This window comes from Mesoplodon bidens, assembly GCF_964165515.1.
Source record: "Mesoplodon bidens genome assembly, chromosome: 2".
NCBI lineage: Eukaryota > Metazoa > Chordata > Mammalia > Artiodactyla > Ziphiidae > Mesoplodon > Mesoplodon bidens.
In genome coordinates, this window is record NC_138177.1 from 22,588,452 (window position 1) to 22,608,637 (window position 20,186).

Genomic DNA, 20,186 nt, shown 5'->3' on the forward strand with positions numbered 1-20,186 from the left:
GCCAAAATAAAAACAGAGCTCACCTCTGATACATACACAGTTTTAAATCCTGTATTTTTTTTAAATAATGTGAATTAATTCTACACATCTTTCTGACCACGATGGTGTCAGAGGACATGCAATTCATGGCTTGTACCACCTGAGGGCACTCCAAAAAATCTTTAAACAACTTTTAGAATGGAATTTTTATCTACTAGGAAGTAGACAGTCCTACTTGAAGTTCAGTAGTGGCTTAAAAAACATGTTTGAGAAAACATGTGTTTTTTCATAAAAAATAAGATGATGACAAATATGCATATTCAATCCACTGTATATTCTCTGGGTCTCCTGTCCTTGCAATGAAAGTTGAGGTTCTAGATCGGAATAAACAAACTAAATAACTTCAAATGAGAAGGTTAAAAAATTACTAACTACTAACAGTCTCATAAGATTATCCTTTTATAGTATATGTTTATCATCAACAACCAAAAGTTCACATTTTTGTAGAAAACAAGAGGAATTCAATAATCACTTCAAATACATACATGATTTAAAAGTTGGTCAGAAAAGATTTGGTTTAACATATACATGACACTTCAGTTCAAGAAAACAAGTAACCAGAGGACACCCTACCTGTTTCCTGTGAATTCAACACTTCTAAGGCATGCATCATGGCACTTGCGAAGACATTGGCATCTTCTTTGCTGCCAAAGTTAAGACCATACACCTGTCTAGCATCCCGCCATTGGTGGAAGGTCTGTGTAGCTTGATTGTACTTCAACCCTTTAGGAATGGCACAATTTATCACGACCTAAAAGACAGTAATTCTTTTTATAGTCAAGCTAATAACTGGCAAATATAAAATATTTGGCAAAATATTTGGCAAACAACTGGCAAAATCAACGTCAACAAAGCCTGATTGGACATATTCATTCAAACCTGCTCCTGACACACCTTGGCAAAAAATGGTTAAAACAATCATCTAGGGTAAAATTAGTCTGCAGAAGTAACATTCTGATGGACGTTAGGCTGTCTGATAGTTACAAAGGTCTGGCCTTAAAAGAGTAAATCAGCAAAATGAAAGAAAATCTATATCCCTCATTATATATATTTGAACATGTTTACTGAGGTATTATAAATTCAGAAAGTGTATAAAACATAAGCATGTATCTCAGTGATTGCTCCCATGTAGCCAAAACCCTAATCAAGAAATAGGACGTTAACATCAGAAACCTCCTCCTCAACTCCTCCTGCCTCCCAAAAGGTATTAGTCCTACCTCTAACATCAAAGATCAGTTTTGTAGGTTTTGGGATTTTATATAAATGGAGTTACACAATACATATTGTAATTTATCTGCCATCTTTCCCTCAAAATTATTTATGAGAGGTATCTATTTGTTGCATGTACTTGTGGTTTATTCTTTTTCATTGCTCTATGGTATCCCATTGTACAAATCATGTTTATTCACCCATTTTCCCATTAATGAACATCTGGATTATTTCCAGCTTGGTGTTACTAAAAATAACAATGTTATAAACATCCTACCAAATGTCCACCAAATGAGCACACATTTCTGTTGGGCACATACCCAGGAGTGGAACTGTTACAAGCCATACATATGTTCAACTTCAGTAGAAAACTCAAAGTAGCTTTCCAAATCGGTCTTATCAATTTTCACTCCCCCAGCAGTATACAAGAGCTTGCACACCTGCACATACAGTACACATTGTAATTTGCATAGTCAGTCTTCACTTCAGCAATTCTGCTGGGTATTAATACTACATCGTTGAGGTTCTAGTTAGCATTTCCCTGATTAAGATTGAGATTTAGCACCTTTTCACGTTTTAATGGCCATCTAGAGATCTTCTTTTATGAATACCTGCTTAAATTAAATCTCTTGCCCATTTTCCTACTGAGTTGTCCATCTTTTTCTTTATTGATTTCTAAGAGTCCTTTACATACTCTGGATGATCTCACTGTTGGGATCATCAGTTATGTGTTACAAATACTTCTTCCATTTTGTGACTTGCCTTTTCACTCTCTGAATGGTGTCTTTTGATGAACAGGAGTTCTTAACTTTTATTCAGTCCAAATTCACAATCTTTTTCTTTATAGTTAATGCTTTTTTGTAACCTGTTTAAGAAATGTTTCTCAATCCCAAGTCATGAAAATATCATCCCCCTATTATTTTATAGAAGCTTTATTGTATTAACTTTCATATTTATATCTCCAATCCAACTGGAATTGATTTATGCCTATGGTATGATATAAGGTTCAAGTTTCCTTTTCGTTTCAATATGGCTGTCCAGTTGATGCAGCACTATTAACTTGCTGCAGGTTTACCTTTTTCATAAATGAAGTGACTAAATGGCTCTATTTTGTTCTACTAGCCAATATGCCTATCTTTGAGCCAACATCAGTGTCTTAATTATTGCAGCTTTATAGTAAGTCTTGATAGACACTAGAGCATGTCCTCCTACTTTATTGTTCTCCTCAGTATTGCCTTGGCTGTTCTCAGTCCTTTGTGTGCAGCTATAATTTTATACTATCAATTTTGTGTTATTTATCCAATCTGCCAGTCTCTTTTAATTGTAGTGTTCAGTCCATTTACATTTAATGTAAATTATATATAATTTTGGGTCTGAATCTATCATACCTTCTTTTAGAGTTGTTTATTATTGTCCCCTCTATTAGCTTGCTAGTTATACATGTTTTCACTGTTGTTTTAGTGGTTGCCCTAGAGATTACAACAGGTACCTTAAACTTATCAAAGACAAATAAAAACTAGTATTTTTATCTTTACCTCAACAATACAAGGACTTATTTTATCTCCAATAACATTCCCTTTCTTCCAATGCCCATCCTAGGAGTCCTACACTAGTTTTATCAGGTGTTTTAATTCCACTGACATTTTAAACCCCATAAAACATTATTAGTAGTCTTATACGGTAGATGATCATTTAAGATTTACCCAATAGTTACATTTTCTATTGCTTTTTATTCCTTCTGCCCTCTCCAAGCTTCTGTTTGGACCATTTCTGATCTTGAAGAACACCTTTAGAATTTCATTCAAAGCAGATCTCCTGGTGATGAATTATCTCCATTTTGGTTTGTAAGAAAATATCTTTGTTTCACCTTGATTTTTGAAGACTATTTGTATCAGGTTTGGAACTTTAAGTGGCCACTTATTTTTAGTTCTTTGCAATCTGCCTCTTAAGTTTTTGTTGTTTCTACTGAGAAGTCAGCTGACAGTTTATTGTTGCTTCTTTAAAGTTGTCCTTTTTTCACTGATTGCTTTAAAGAGTTTCACCTTGAATTTAGTTTACAGTGATTTTAATATGATGGGTTTATATGTGGTTTTCTTTGTATTTATCCCATTTAAGATTTACAGCATTTCTAAGTTGATGTCCTTTCATCACTTCTGAAAATTCTTGTTCACTATTATGTCTTCAATTACTGCTCCTGCCCCATTCTCCTCTCCTCTGGGACTCCAATAACGTATGTGTATACCTTATACTTTTTTACTGTATTTCCTATGTCTCTTAAGCTTTTTCATATGTCCATATTTTTCTCTCTCAGAACATCACAGCTTCGGACTGAATATTTCCTTCTGACATATTCCAGTTTACTAATTCTTTTTAGTGGTTTCTAATTTGTTGTAGAACCCATCACTGAGTTGTTAATAGCAGTTATTTTATTTTTCAATTCCAACATTTCCATTTGGCCCTTTTTTCAAAAGTTTCCAGTTCTCTACTGAAATTCTCAATCTTATCTTTTATTTCCTTGAATATATTAAGCACAGTTATTTTAAAGTCAATTTCTGGTAATCCCATTAACTGGATTCCCAGTGGGTCTGTTCTATTAGTGTTCCTCTTGTCTGGTAGCATTCTGGTTATTCTGACTGAATGCCAGACATTGTCTATGGACAACTATATGGAAATTTTGAGGCCTACAATGATGTTATATTTTTCCAGGGAAGATTTACATTTGTTTCTGACAAGCAGCTAGGGAAACTAACAATCTCAAATTACCTTAATCCAAAAGTGTTTAAAATGTCATTAGAGGCTGAGTATCAGTTCCTATAAATTCCAGTCTACTTATGAGTCTAACTTCTTCCCCAGGGTATGGGGCTTCTGGGTCCCAAATCATGGCCTGAGGGATTACCAAGACAACCCTCCCCTCATTAGCAGGCCCTAACTTACAATTTTTGTTCTACTAGTCTCAGGAGTCTGCCAAAAGCTCTGTTCAGCTACTCAGTCCCCTCTTTCAAAACTGATATGTGCTTCCAGGTAAACATACGTCCCAAGCTGGGCTCACTTCTCTGGTTCTTTCTGCTTTTAGGTCATGGACCCATAATTCTTCACTGCCACGTAAGCTCTCCAAATAGACTTTTTTCTTTTAAATATTCTGTCCAATTGTTTTGGTTCACAGAGAGAGCCTCTGTCTAAATTACCTCATCCATCAATTTCCAAACTTGACAGTAATTTTTAAAATATGACCACTTAAAGATGTTATGCTAAGTGAAATAAGCCAGATATAAAAGGTCAAATACTGTATGATTCCAATTATTTGAAATGCCTAGAATAGTAAAATTCATAAAAATAGAATGGAGAATGGAGGTTGCCAGGGGTTATGGGTAGAAGGAAATGGAAAATTATTGTTTAAAGGGTTCAGAGTTTCAGTTTGGGAGGATGAAAAAGTTCTGGAGATGAACAGCAGTGATGGTTGCAGCACAACTATATGAATGTATTTAATGCCACTGAACTGTGCATTTAGAATGGTTAAAATAGTAAATTTTGTTATTTTTACTACAATTAAAAAGATATGATCGCCTCTTACCATATGATTTCTATACATATCGGGCTGGGGGGTAGGGAGGTCACAAATCCTTAGCTACTAGAAACCCAAAGCTAGAATGTAACATTACCAGAAAATTATAAACCAAATTTTAAGGCAAATCTATATATATCCCTGCTTGGCAAATAGGTTAAAAGGGCAGGCAAAAAAGATAGTTATGTTCACTTTTTCAACTTGTTCAGTGATGGAATATTAGAAAAAGTTGAGGAAAATATTACTGGAATCAAAACAGAATTTTATCTAAATCATTAGTTCACTTTTTCCAATATAGAAATTTTAAAATGTGAACAAATTATTTCATTCGATTCTAACTTTCAAGAATTGACAAAGCTGTATAATCTCGGGGCTTCCCTGGTGGTGCAGTGGTTGAGAGTCTGCCTGCCAATGCAGGGGACACGGGTTCGTGCCCCGGTCCGGAAAGATCCCACATGCCGCGGAGCAGCTAGACCCGTGAGCCATGGCCGCTGAGCCTGCGCGTCCGGAGCCTGTGCTCCGCAACGGGAGAGGCCACAACAGTGAGAGGCCTGATACCACACACACACACACACAAAAGCTGTATAATCTCAAAAAGCTTTCAAAGTCAAGGGGCATGCACATACCTTCATTTAATAATAACTGTTTATTGGATATTCACTAAGGATGTTATCAGGTTTGGACTTCTTCATAATCCTAATACTTCAAACCCAATGAGCTTGCATCTAGATTAGTGATTTCCATCCTGCGCACACCCATCCATTTTTAGCCTGATCATAACAGATTAAACCGTGCAGTTAAACATCTACACTTCCTTCTGACGTGGCTCAATAGCTTATCTTGTCTCTGAAGTCATCCACAACCCTCTTCCCCATCTTCTCAACAAGGTGATCATTCTTTTATGCCCTCGCTGTGCAATGATTTGTCATAAATGAAACAACTAACTGTGCTGTTTTCCTTACATGCATAATATCCCATTCTTTACTGCATTGTTCTTCAAGGTCAGGAATTATTATCTATATAAAACCTAACTATAATGCCTAGAACATAATAAGCACTCAAGTATTACGGAGAAAAAGGGTAGCTTTTCATATATATGTATATAATTTGTACATACTCAATTTTACAAATAAATGGTGGGTCATTTTTTTTAATGGCTCTTAGTACAGAAAGTTTAGATGTTGTTTAATAAATTATACTAATATGTTTCTACTTAGAACAGACTGATAACCATTAAGAAATGAAAAAAGGTACTCTGGAATGAAAAGAAACCAATTATTTATTAGATTTATTCTTAGGTACTTTATCATTTTTGTTACTTTAAGCAGTATCTATATAAAATTATATTTTCAATTTGCTTATCGTTAGTTCTCCAAAAATGCTACTGATTTTTAAAATTATTTATTTATTTTCGGCTGCGTTGGGTCTTCGTTTCTGCGCGACGGCTTTCTCTAGTTGCAGCAAGCAGGGGCCACTCTTCATCGCGGTGCGCGGGCCTCTCACTATCGTGGCCTCTCTTGTTGCAGAGCACAGGTTCCAGACGCACAGGCTCAGTAGCTGTGGCTCACGGGCCCAGTCGCTCTGCGGCATGTGGGATCTTCCCGTACCAGGGCTCGAACCCGTGGTCTCCTGCATTGGCAGGCAGACTCTCAACCACTGCGCCACCAGGGAGGCCCAAATGCTACTGATTTTTATATACTGATGTTATATCCAGCAACCTTCCTGAACAATCTTATTAGTTCTAGTATTTTATCTGCAGATACTCTTGGGAATTTTTTATGTAGACAATTATATCATCAGCGAATAAGGTCAGTTCTGTTTCTTCCTTTTCAATCCTTATTGCTTCCATTTCTTCATATTACTAGGTTGCCTCTTCTGCAATACTAAATGAAGATGATTAAAGCTGAAATCCTCAAACTTATTCCTGAGTTTAATGGAAATCCTTCCAACATTGAACTATCTTGTAAGATGTTTCCTATATGTTTATATTATTCATCCATATCAGCTTAAGAAAACTCATTTTTATGCCAAACATGCTGAGAATTATTATGTATGGATTTTAATTTTATCAATGTTTTTCCTGAGACTCTTGTTTCTTATAGGTTTTCTCCTAGCAAATTAATAGGTTATCTAATGTTAAACTACCTTTACATTACTGAGATAAAGAGAAAAATCCTATTTGGTCAAGTGGTGGTCTTTTTTTTCCCCATATACATTGTTGCATTTGGTCAGCTAATATCTTATTGAGGAGTTTTATATCTATATCAATGTTCTTAAGTGAAACATGCTTATACGTTTTCCTCTCTCAAATGGCTCTTCTATGTCTCAGATATCAAAATTATACTAGCCTCATAAAACACTCTTCTTTAGAACCGTTTGCATAAAACAGGTAATAGCTTGAAGGTTTTTAGATTTTGTTTATAAATGCTCTGGATGCCCTTTTTAAAAATTTTTTTGGGGTAGATTATTAACTACTGATACATTTTATGATTGAGGTCTATTATGTTTCTATACTTTTCTGCCAGGTGTTGTAAATTATATTTTTCTACAAAATGGTCCATTTATTAGTGTAAAGCTGTTCATAATATTATAATTTATTTCCTTACTATAACTATAGTGATATCTCTTTCCAACCCTAATACTGTTTATTTAACTTTTAATTTTTTTGTTTGAATCTGTCAATTTATTCAGGGAAGCAGCTTTTGTGTTAATAATTTCTATTTATTATTTAGTTATTTTTTTCTTTTATTTTTAGTATTTCCTTCTGCTTTTTTGGGTTTGCTTATTATATGCCATTAAGATTTGTCCACCTACCTAGAGGGTATCATGCTGAAAAAGTCAGACAAAGAAAGACAAATACGCTATGATTTCACTTACATGAGGCATCTAAAAAACAAAACAAATGAACAAACATGACAAAACAGAAACAGATTTGCAGATATGAGAATAAACGGGGGGACAGGGGGTGGGTGGTCCATCTAAGGACAACTTAGACATCCCACAGGTTTCTATATGTAATATCTTGTCACTCAGATCCAGGTTGGTTTTTTTAAATTTTTAAACATTTTCTAATCTTCATAATGGTTTCATCTTAGTGTCACAAATTATTTAGAAGTGTGTTTTTAAATTTCCAGTATTTTAAGAAACACTCCATTTGTCAAAACTGGAAGTCATAGGATAGTTTACTTCTCTTATGAATAAAAATTTCAGTATTTCATGTGGAAATTTGCTGACTTACACAGATTTCTAATTTTTTTTCAGCTGAGGTATAACTGACGTATAATTATATTCAAGTTTATAAATAATGATTTGACCCAATTATTTTTAAATATTCATTTTCTTTTTTGCCAATATTTAGATACTTTTAGGTTTGTTCATCAGTGTTATCAAATGACCAATTCACTGAATTTACCAAAAATTTATTTTACAGCTACTAGTTTGGAATGTTGTGTTTAAAATGTTCAATAATTTCTACAAAGTTCTAGTTGTCCAGTTTCCAGTTTTTCTCTATAGTAGCATCTTAGGAAGTATTCAATTTGTCTCTGGCCTAACTCACTTTGCTGGAGGAAAGACAAAGGGGAGAGAAAGTACTCAGAATGACCTGGATACCCCCCCCCCAGGGAGAGAGGGTTCTTGGTACAGAGACTGGAGACCAGAGAAGGGCTGAGCAACAGGCACAGAGAGCAAAAGGAGGGAGGCTAGGGAGGAGGAAGAACAGGGTAGGGGGCGAGGGCACGGGAAAGAGAAGGGAGCCTGAGAGGACAGAGGGCAGGCTGGGACAGTTAGTACTAACGGTTAAACTTGCTAAATTCAGTGACCTGCCTTTCAGCAAACTGATTCAGGTCTTTAGAAGTTCCTCTCCAGGGGAGCAATGCATTTGTTTTTGCCAGGTGCCCTAGGAGTTTCACTGGCCTGCAACCAGTATCGGTTAATTTCTTGACTGGAGTTGTGTAAGTGAAGTTGGAGGTTCCCATTTTTAAGAGGAGCTCCTAAACCAGCTCAGACAGAAACAAACTCCTTTGCCTACCTGTGCTGATTAGGAGGATTTTTCTAAGTCCTCTTTTTATGGTGTGCAGCCCCTTGAAGAGGCTCAGCTTTATGTAGAGATACTGGTTTCAAGGCCCAGCCTCTCACAGGCCACAAAATCTAAGTCCCTGGATACTACCAGTTCATAATCTCCATCCCAAAACACAGGGCTGCTGCAGCATCTGGCCACCCCACACTACACCACCCTGTCTCCTAGTGGAAATGCAGGGACCTACCTTTCTTTAGTAAGAACTCAGCTGGAAATGTGTTACATTTTCCCTGCATATGTTTAATACTGGTTGATTTTACCATCTTACCAGAGCCAAAAAAAAGTATTTTGTAAATCTGTTCTTTATAAAAGTCCTCACTGCTATTAGCATATACTTAATGCTAGCAAGACCCTATTTGTATTTTCCTCTATCTACTGCTCCTGATCTGTTAAGGCCCAAGAACTCAAGTAATCAGATAATCCAGTCACCTTTCTAAGAAATCCAGAGCAGGGAATCAGTAAAAGCTTAGTTGTCATGGCAGACATGAATTACAAAAGCCTAACTATTCCGGCAACCTTAATACCTACAATTTTTCTATCGTATATGAATTTAACGATATTTTATGAAACTACTTCCATTTTGAACTCTTTCCTATAATCCCACACCCCATACCTTTGGTGGGAAATGAATTCCTTAAACACACTCTGCTATTTAAGTGTATTTCACATTTTAGTTTGTCTTAAATTTACTTTAGATTCCAAAACCTAGCTAGTTTGAAGGCCAAAGCATCTAAAGAATATTCATAACTGAAAAACTCAGATTTATATTCTTGAACAATTAGTTCTAAATCCTCATCTAAATTCAGGCTTTATAAAAGGTGGAGAGGGCGGGAAGGCAAACCTATATCCTTTTTCCCAGAGACTCTTTTGTCTATAATTTTAAAGTACTTCTTTATTTTACTGAATGTATCAAGTCCTTGTGTAATACTAGATAACGTTAAGAATTTAATAGACCCTTACCTGATGGTCCTGAATCTTCCTGCCCACCACTCTGAATGTGTTGTTGCCTGTATGATGATATATATGAACTCTGCTGAACCCGGTTGAACCACCAGCTGGCACCCACTTTTTATTGGCATCATCGTAAACCATCACAGCAGCTCTTGCCTGACAGATACTCTGTTCACTGGGGTGGGAGGGGGAAGAAAAGCAAACTTTTAAGATACTTAAAATATGCTAAGCTTCCCACATAGCCATATAAACCAGAGTTAGCTAACCGAACAGTTGGTCAACAATTAGTGCTTTACTGGGTGCTAGAAACAGCAACAATGAACAAGACAGAGGCTTCCTGCTCTTATGGGTAGAGTCTGATGGGGAAGACAGACCCAAAAATGAACTGTAATGAGGGACCAGAAAGAGATCAGGATCCACAAAGAGCACTTAGATATAAGAAACATTTTCTTCTAAATCTGAGGATCTAATACGTTCATTAAACTGAATATAACTACAAATATAAATTAATCATTATTTAACTGTATACATCTGTTTATAATATTGGTGAACTGTTTGTGATTACCTCTCTTTACTGGTAAAATTACTTTTATCATCAGGCTTGCTTCAAGGTCTATGTAACCAATTCTGCTAGGCTCTTCTGCCCCTTGAGCTATGCAGTGGCCACTAGCAATCAATGGACAGCCCCGTGACTGAGTAGTCCCTGACTCCACTCAGGCAAGATAATAACATCTTACGTTTCAAATTTCTTCACTTAAAAATGAAAAAGTAAAATAAGATGATTCCTAAGGATTCTTCTAGATGTTAAATTCTAAGCTTCACAAATAAATATTGAAGAAAAGAAGACCAACTGCATGATAGAATCTTTAAATCTCAGCTTCATCTTAATTATTTGTTACCAAGTGAAACTGAGATACATGAATAAATAAAATGTAGAGATGATCTTAATTCTATATTAAGCAATAGTTTCATCTTTCAAATATATTCCAAAATAATGCTGGGCAAAAAAGACTGATTGGAATTTTACTTTATTTTATACCATATGTTATTTTTTAAAAATGAAATACCAAAAGTGAACTTCAGAACAGATATATTAACTCCATGCTATTAACCGAATTAAAATGACTCAATCTCCATATAGAAGACTTATCCTGACGCTTGCTTAAGCAGCTGTTAATGGAGATGCTAAGTAGCTCATCCAACCCCATTTTTTAATGAAAGCACTGCTCATTCCACCAATTTTAGCCTTCAAGATTTTAAACAGTAAATCATGTGGGTTCTTCCCCAACATCCTGGGAAACAGTCGCTTTCATGCCCTCCCTTCTTACCCACACTTCTGGCCCATCTCTCAACAGTATATGTATGTGCTTTACTAGACTTGTTGTGTGACTTGATGACAGAAGATCATGGGAGACCTAAAGAGGTCACAGCACCAAGCAATAAAACCACCCAGAACAGTGGGGTTATAAATGCTTGTAATTTTCCATTAGCTAAATCTTACAAAAACTTGTAACAATACCTGTGCAGCACAAACACTGAAATAAACCCAGTGGTACTGTCTAAATTTTTATGCTGCACCGAATTTTTTTTTAGTAAATTAGCTCTGGGAGTAAAAATGAGGCAATGACTAAAGCTTGAATTATTTTTAAAAGCTTGATTAAAGAGCCTTTGTCAGCACAGCAGTTGAAATCTCTTCATCGCTCACAACAAAAATACTTGTTAAGGGACAAAATTTACATAACCCTATAGAAAGAAACAAGCTAAGGCAAAGTGCCTCTTACAGCATACAATCCAAGAAACAAATTTACTAACTAACTGTAAATAACAACTCAATAAACAAATCTGTAAATTAATACAGAACAGTATTTTCCAGTTCCAAAACGAATGTTTTTGGACATACACGATGTTTCCCCAAGGTTCAAGAAATAATGTCTCTTCAAGAAGTTCCACTGGGATCATAGAAGCTAAAGCAATAGTTGAACCCCTATTTTGTAAATCAGGTCATTCCATGCCTCAAAAAAAAAAAAAAAGTTACAAACGGTACATAGGAAATCTAAAACCGGGAGAGTTAAATAAAATGTCCCAACTTTCTCCTCCATCTTTTTCTTCCTCATTGCTCTACAGTGGGATGCCGGAGACATTCCAAATTCCTGAAGCACCGAGTTAACTGAATAGTTCTGACTAATGCTTAATTATTCAAGATATATATAAACCACTTAGTCAGCAAGCAAATGTCTGGTCGCTTCAATTTCCCTATAACCACAGAAACAAAGACATCTCTAAATGAACGTATCAAAGTAGCCAAGAAACGCCAAAAATACAAAAACTGGTTGATTAGTTTTCTAATGAAGATGAAAAGATATCTTCAAACTGAGATGTTAAGGATACAAATCTAACTTTAAACAAAACCAAGAAGCACCAAGAGAAGCCAAGGTTAAAGGGGAGAAAAAAATAAGATGTGGGTAAGAGCTGAAGTGTTACTGGAGGTATAGTCAGAGCCACGCGGGTTATGCGGCAAGCGGTGAAGATACAAGCTAAGCCCCAAACAACCCTGTAGTTCTACAAGGCATCCGGCACTCAGAGAAGCCAAATCAAGGCCCAGCCAGGAAGGAACGGCACTGTCCAGTGGGCTCTTAGAGACCAAGCCAAGTCTTTCCATTCCTTTCCACACACCTGAGGACCTCTCCTCAACTAGAGACACACATCCTATGGTATAACAAAAAATATTGGGTCTTTGTCAGGTTCCTGGAACAGAGCTCCTAAAACCCTTGGCATCTCCTGAGCAGTAAGAGTGTCTTTGGTATGCTAATGAGATGACTCTAGGCTTCCATATGGGGGCTGGGTACCAGAAAATCAAAGCCAAGATCAGAGGGTAGAAATGCTCAGTCTCACCCCTTCCCCACCTCTGGGGAGGAGAGAAGGGCCGGAGACCAGTCTCACTCACAATGGCCAATGATTTAATCAATCATGCCTACATGATGAAATCTCCGTAAAAACACCCAATCGAGCTCACATCCAGGTGCTGGTTGGGTGGCATGCCTAGAGAGGGGCCTAGAAGCTCTCTATTCCTTGCCCTATACATCTCTTCCACCTGGCTGTTTCTGAGTTGTATCCTTTATGATAAACCAGTAATGGTAAGTAAAACACTTTCCTGAGCTCTGGGAGTCATTTAAACAAATTATTGAGCCCGAAGGGGAGTCTTGGGAACCCCCGAATTTGTAGTCAGCCGGGCCTAAGTGTGGGTAACCTAAGTACCCCACTGGCAGTGCCAACTAAAAATTGTCACTTGCCATCTGGTTCTACAAACATGAAGCCACTGGAGTCGCTGACCTTCAACACCCCCTGAAAGGAGTTTGGGGCGGAGATCAGGAATGAGGCACTCTGTGCTCTAGGAAAAACTGGCAGAACAGGCCTTCAGATAGTTAGGTATTTTCAGAAGACTTTATGAGCCCAATTTCTTGCATCTTCTCACATCTAGAAAAGCACGAAAATCATTAACAGAGACATCTGCTCCTCGTGACTAGCTGCAACCTTCTGCCAAGATGTGTGCTTGATTGATCCTCCTTCGCCAAAATCACATAAGATACTGACCTCCCCCTTATCTTTTAGGAACAGTTCCCCAGAGCTTTCTGAGAAACTGTCTCCCAGGCTATAGTTCCCATTTGGCCCCAGATAAAACTTACTCACTACTTCACTCACTACTGTCACGTTGTACTTTTTTGGTTTTTCAGTTGACAGCAGCCAGGTCTAAGTGGGAGCAGTCTTGTGGGACTGAGCCCTCAACCTATGGCATCTTGTACTAATTCCAGAAAGTCAGTGTTTGAATTCAGTTGAATTGCTGGACACCCAGTTTGTACCAAAAAAATAAGAGAACAGACTGTTGATTTGAGAAGAAAACTCCCACTCAATATACCAACTCCAAATTACAGGTACGCACAAAATAAGCTAGTGGTACCCAGTTTTGGATTTCACAAACCCATAAACTTCAAAAACCGACTGGATGAATCAATACAGAACAGGATTGACAGTATTTTGGCCTACTTGCCAGGTAGGAGATTTCAGGGTAAGGTAGGGGACCACCATAACTTACTAAAATGAAGATATTTTGGAACATAAAAATCTCAAAATAAATACAATGTAATATACTATAAATATAATAATTAGCTTTCCATACAATTCTCTACATTGCCCACTTTTTTTTTTTTTTTTTTTTTTTTTTTTGCGGTACGCGGGCCTCTCACCGCTGTGGCCTCTCCCGTTGCGGAGCACAGGCTCCGGAGGCGCAGGCTCAGTGGCCATGGCTCACGGGCCCAGCCGCTCCCCGGCATGTGGGATCTTCCCGGACTGGCACGAACCTGTGTCCCCTGCATCGGCAGGCGGACTCTCAACCACTGCGCCACCAGGGAAGCCCCCACTTTTTTTTTTCCCCATTTCTCCCTGGCCCAGTGAAATACTTATAAGCCTGCCTGCTTTATATGTATGACTATATGACTGGCCTGAGTCACAACAGAACTGCCTGTACATTGGTGTATTTACAAGCACTAGAGCAGTGACAGGACAGCTTAGAGGTTCTTCTGGTAAGAATTTCCAACTTTATCTAGGAGGATTTTTAGATGAGAAAGTCAATGAGTGAATTTCTGAAATGATGAAATTTCATAAATTCACATACGTGCAGTTTTTCAGGGAAAAGTAACATGGAAGGAAGGCAAGATTTAAGAACTACAGCTACTGAAGAGTCAAAAAGGGGAAAAAAATAAAGAAAATAAAGATCTAAACAAGCACAGCAAAAAAGACAAAAATTTTATAATCTTTATATTATCATTCTATCTGAATTATAACAAGGCTCAAAATGAGTACCTAGTCAAAGCCTTCAACATTCTGAGCCAGTAAAGGAAGTACATAAAAGATTAAATTAGTAAATTACTGAGCTGTACTTTTGTGAAGATCAGGCAGTAAATTAGTTATAAACAAAAATTTAATTTTATGACCAAATGCAAATGGTATATGTAATTGATTATACCTCATTTTCCTGATGTTAATTTTGGTTTTTTAAAAAATGAAATATGGCATTAGAAGGCTAAAGACAGCTGTTTTTTTTTTAAAAAGTATAAAAACCGTGACACTACAATCCAATTTTGTGGCTTTGTAAAAATTCATTTCTGAATATAGTCAAATTTCCTGAACAGGTATATATGATGGTAGAAAATGCTGGCCCAATTTTATTTTTATAGGTTACCTGTGAATGAAATGGTTCCTGGTATTTAAGCAGAGTAAGGATCCCTTGGCTATTCTTGTCTATGCTGTTTACTGAGATTGCAATAAAGCCAAGTTTTTGAAAATAGAAACTTCCTTTCAAAGTAACCATTACTTGTCAAAGAAAGTATGAATATGCAGTGCCTAGGCACAGAGTAGGCATTGTTTAAATTCTCATTCAGTACATAATTTCATTTAACAAAATCCTACTCAAGAATTGGATCATCAAGACCTGGATCAAATACCATTCCTTCTGTTAAGCCTCTCTGGAGTCCCCAGAGCCAGAATTAATTGCTCCCTCCTCCCATAGCATTCATTAATTTTTCCACCAGGAGGACTCTGCGGAGGCAATATCTGAGCCACAGGAAGGAGTTAGGATTTTACTCCAAGTGCTTGGGAAGCCACTAGAGGGCTTTAAGCAGAACATGACTTACACTTTTAAAAGAGGACTCCGGCTACTATAAAGAGAAGGGATTCAAGAATGCACGCATGAAGACCAGTGAGAGACGTGTGTATGGTGAGATTTGGACCAGACTAGAAATAAAGGAGAGGGAAGCATATGGGATATATATGTCAGAAGCACAGGAGACAGGATTTGCTAGTAGGTAAGACGAAGGAGAAGGGGAAGGAGGGGACAACCAAAGGCAAGAGAAAAATTATGTCACCTAGCATTTTACTGATACTCCCAAAGTAGTATGTGACATGCTATAAAAGATGTCACTACCGGAAGTCATGGTCCCAATTAATTTATTTTTACATACATATAAAAATGTATTCATCATCTTTGAAAAGGAGAATGTCATTTATCTTCGAATGACAGAGCCTAGTCTGCAGTAAGTTATCAAGGTCTATACAATAACCTCTGCTATACTACCAATGACTTAGAGAGTTTACCCTACGAAAGATAATTAGCATCTTGTCTGTTATGATACTGAGTCACTCTGTGAATCAAGATGTCAGTTATTCAGAAGATAAAATATTAAGAAAGAAATTACACAAAGAAGTTGGGAATTTTAGGGCTTCCCTGGTGGCGCGGTGGTAAGAATCCGCCTGCCAATGCAAGGGGACACGGGTTCGAGCCCTGGCCCAGGAAGATCCCACATGCCCCAGAGCAACTAAGCCCGTGCGCCACAACTACTGAGCCTGCGCGCCTAGAGCCCGTGCTCAGCAACAAGAGAAGCCACCCCAGCAAGAAGCCCGCGCACCGCAACGAAGAGTAGCCCCAGCTGGCCGCAACTAGAGAAAGACCGCACGCAGCAACGAAGACCCAAGGCAGCCAAAAATAAATAAATAAAATTAATTAAAAAAAAAAAGTTGGTAATTTTAAAGACACTATTTCCATCTTATTCTCTGATGTCTATTTTGCTCAAGTTTGTAATTTTATAACATTTCAAGCATTAAAGAGGCTTAAACATAATTTGATTCCAATTCAATTCCACAATTATTTGTCACACCTGCATTCCATGGCCTCCTAGAGTTATAAAAGATTATGCACTCAAATCGGGACTAATAAGCATGTATTTTCTTCAAATAGGAAAGTAAGCAATAAACAGCATGCCCTGTATGGTGTTAAGCCCTAGAGGAGTCACAAACAGAAGGCTTTTTCTCTCAGTTCACCACTCTAGACTCTAGCCATCCTGCAAACCTAGGGGTCACACCAGCATCCTCCCTGCCCTTCACCCTGCCAGGCACTCTGTCACCGAGGCCTGTCAATTCTACTTCCTAAAAACTCCTAAATTCATTAGCTCCCTTTGCTCACAATGCTCAAAAGCTTTAATGTGGGCCGTCCCTAGTTGCTCATCTGGATTATTTCAAGTCTCCTAACTGGCATCCCTGACCGCAATTTTCCTCCTTCTTCCCAGTGCTTCCAGAGGGAAATTTTTCTAAAGCAAATCTCATCACATCACTGTTCTGCTTAAGACCCTCTAAAGACTCGTTTCAGGATAAACTTTGGCTTCATAGCATGGCACAAGGGGTCTACTGTGATCTGGCCTCTTTCTCAACATTCATACTTTCTTTCAAATACTCGCAGCATGAAATGTGTACAAGACACCATTCTACCATCCTGCTGCTGGTGGCACGTCCCACCACTGGGGGCACATCAGTATTCACTACAGCAGTAACAATTAGGCCGTATTCGTCCATATATCTACACCTTTGCACATGCCCTGTACCTAACCTACCTGCACGTTTCCTCCTCGCCTAATACTGACAGTTCTGCAGAATTTAGACACAAGTGTCACATCCTCTTGAAAGCTTTTCCCTTCTCCCTCAATATATAATAGGAACTCACTCTCCGGGTTCTCACAATACACTATGCATATCATGTCTCCAACAACATCATATTAAATCCCTGAAGGGTCGGCATTGTATCTTTTCATCTCTCCTAATTAAGACTTGTTGAAGTACTAACTTGGAAAGTAGTGAGCAATATTAACTGTAAAAAGTAAAAATCCATGAGCTTTGAGGAAGAGCCCCAAAACATGCCAGTGAAAGCTCGCTTTTCTGACTTCCAATGCCCAAATGGACAATCTCAGACCTTCTCCTTTCCATCTATAAAACATACCATTAGCACTCAAAACACTCAGCTCTGAGCTAGTAAACTATTCTAATCACCCCGCACTCTCCTGCTCCCAGTTAGGCTGTATACTTATTAAGAAGTCAGCTGTGTTTGTGACCAAATATATTCATTCCAATTGTACTTGTACTGTAATTATGCAATTTAAATATTATATAAAGGGATACAATGTGAATATATAGAAATTCTATGAAAATTAAGTTCCTATCAAGATGAGTCACTAAAAAATTGTAAGATGTACATAAAAGACGGGGGAATCACACAAGTCTAGCAGACCGCTATACTGAGAATGCTTTGCATATATCTTAAGTTCTCTCTCCACTTTAAAGAAACCAAAGCTGAAACTCTGAAGATAAAACATGGGCATGCTTTAGGAAAGAAAAATAATGTAGACTTCTCATCACCAGACTAACACTAAAAGCTTTACCAAAAAAAAGTCACAGAATGAACATAAATGCTCTAAGGTACATGTCATTTTTAAGGATAGCAAGCTTGAGATCAATTAACCAACCATCATCACTCGTACAGACCACATTACATACAAAAGCTTCTACTATACGCTACATTTGTGAAATACTAACTAGCTTTTCTCCTTTCATATTCCATCCATAAACCAAAAAACTTGCTAAGAATGGCGGGGGGGCGGGGGGCGGGTGCTGCTTGCTAGAACAGCTAGGTGCTGCTGTCCTGGCTGCCTGATTGAAGGACACGGGAAAACTCTGTGAATGCCACTGACAAACAGCAGATACAAATAAGGCAGCAAACAAACTTATTTTCTGCAAGGCAAGAAAACCATCTGTGACGCAGTAGCTCCAATAACGTAGAAAGGCAAAATGTCCACTGAAGACCACAGAGTTGTATACCATCCAAGAAATAATGAAAGGTTGGGTTTTTTTAATAGCTCTTTATTGGAGTATAATTGCTTCACAATACTGTGTTCGTTTCTGTTGTACAACAAAGCGAATCAGCCATATGCATACACGTGTCCTCATATCCCCTCCCTCTTGCGTCTCCCTCCCACCCTCCCTATCCCACCCCTCTAGGTCGCCGCGCAAAGCACGGAGCTGATCTCCCTGTGCTATGCGGCTGCTTCCCACCAGCCAACTATTTTACATTCGGTAGTGTGTGTATGTTGATGCTCTCTCACTTCGCCCCAGCTTCGCCCTCCCACCCCATGTCACCAAGTCCATTCTCTATGTCTACCTCTAAAAGGTTTTTTAAAAAGGTGAAAAAATCAATGTCACTACTTAACTCTTCATCCCATAACATCTATATTCACATGCAAAGTACAACTGTAATCTAACATATAACAGATCCACAGTCACCACAGAAAATGACCAATATATCTAAAGCAAGATAGCATGTTTTAGAAAACATTTCAGCAAATCTGTTGGGTTATCCCATAGGATGAAAAAGTCTCTTAAAAAAAAAGGAGGGTTTCCCTGGTGGCGCAGTGGTTGAGAGTCCGCCTGCCGATGCAGGGGACACGGGTTCGTGCCCCGGTCCGGGAAGATCCCACATGCTGCGGAGCAGCTGGGCCCGTGAGCCATGGCCGCTGAGCCTGCAGGTCCGGAGCCTGTGCTCCGCAACGGGAGAGGCCACAACAGTGAGAGGCCCGCGTACCGCAAAAAAAAAAAAGAAAAAAAAGGAGAAATCATTAGGTAAAATACTATGTAGAAAAAGTACCTGAAAGGAGGCACTTCCTACATGCAGTTATGCATGTTTAGGAATAAGTGTAAGCCTTTAAAAAAATCTTTATGGTACTATTTGACTTTAATTATGAATATCTCTTATTTGATTAAGTATAGAGCATGAAAAACTCTATAAATGTGACGTGGCCAACAAAAAGAATCTGCCTCTGCCAACAATATACCTGGAGAGAGAGGAATAATACAGAAAATGAAAATGCGACTATTTTGATATTCTTAGAACCACGAGAGAGGAGAACACAAGGATGGAATTTATAAGGGTTTGTAGAGAGAAAAGAAAATGAAATCCTATTGGGCAGGAAGTAAAAAGAGAATTAAGAAACTACTAAGACAGAAAATCTTGGATGGAAACCTGCCTCTGCATGCAACTGGCTGGGCACGTACTGAAGGAGCCCTGGCCTGCTGCCGAGAAGAAGCCCAGGTAAATCAAGCCCTCCTGCCCTTCCTGTGATACAGAAGACTAGTTAACCAAAAAAAAAGCAAACACTATTTTTAAAAAATTAAAACCAACTGTTTCAGGAGACCGTACTCTACAACTATCCATAGATAAATATTTTCGGAGCCTATGTTTCAAAGTATTGCTTAACTGCAAGCACAAAAATCATAACAAAATCAATGAGGGAAAATCTATTAATTTTTGACTATCTACAGTATTTAGTATAGACTGACATATCCCCAGTTGTAGTCGTAAAGAAATCTCCTTACATTAATAAAGACCTAAAACCCAGAGACAAATAAGTGACATATATAATTAATTACTGAGCCAGGGTTGTGATGATAATAATGATACTAATAGTAAAAACAAATACT

At 37.9% G+C, this 20,186-nt stretch overlaps 1 protein-coding gene across 10 annotated transcripts in view; it reads right to left on the minus strand.

The window, feature by feature from the left end:
* ENAH (ENAH actin regulator) overlaps positions 1–20,186 on the minus strand; it is a 154,765-nt gene that overhangs the window by 66,629 nt on the left and 67,950 nt on the right. For all 10 annotated transcript variants that reach the window (XM_081221275.1, XM_081221273.1, XM_081221274.1 and 7 more), the window contains exons 2-3: positions 9,846–10,011; positions 613–790 (exon numbers count right to left, since the gene is read on the minus strand). In XM_081221275.1, coding sequence (XP_081077401.1) covers positions 613–790; positions 9,846–10,011 — 344 coding nt within the window. The remainder of the gene's footprint in view (positions 1–612; positions 791–9,845; positions 10,012–20,186) is intronic.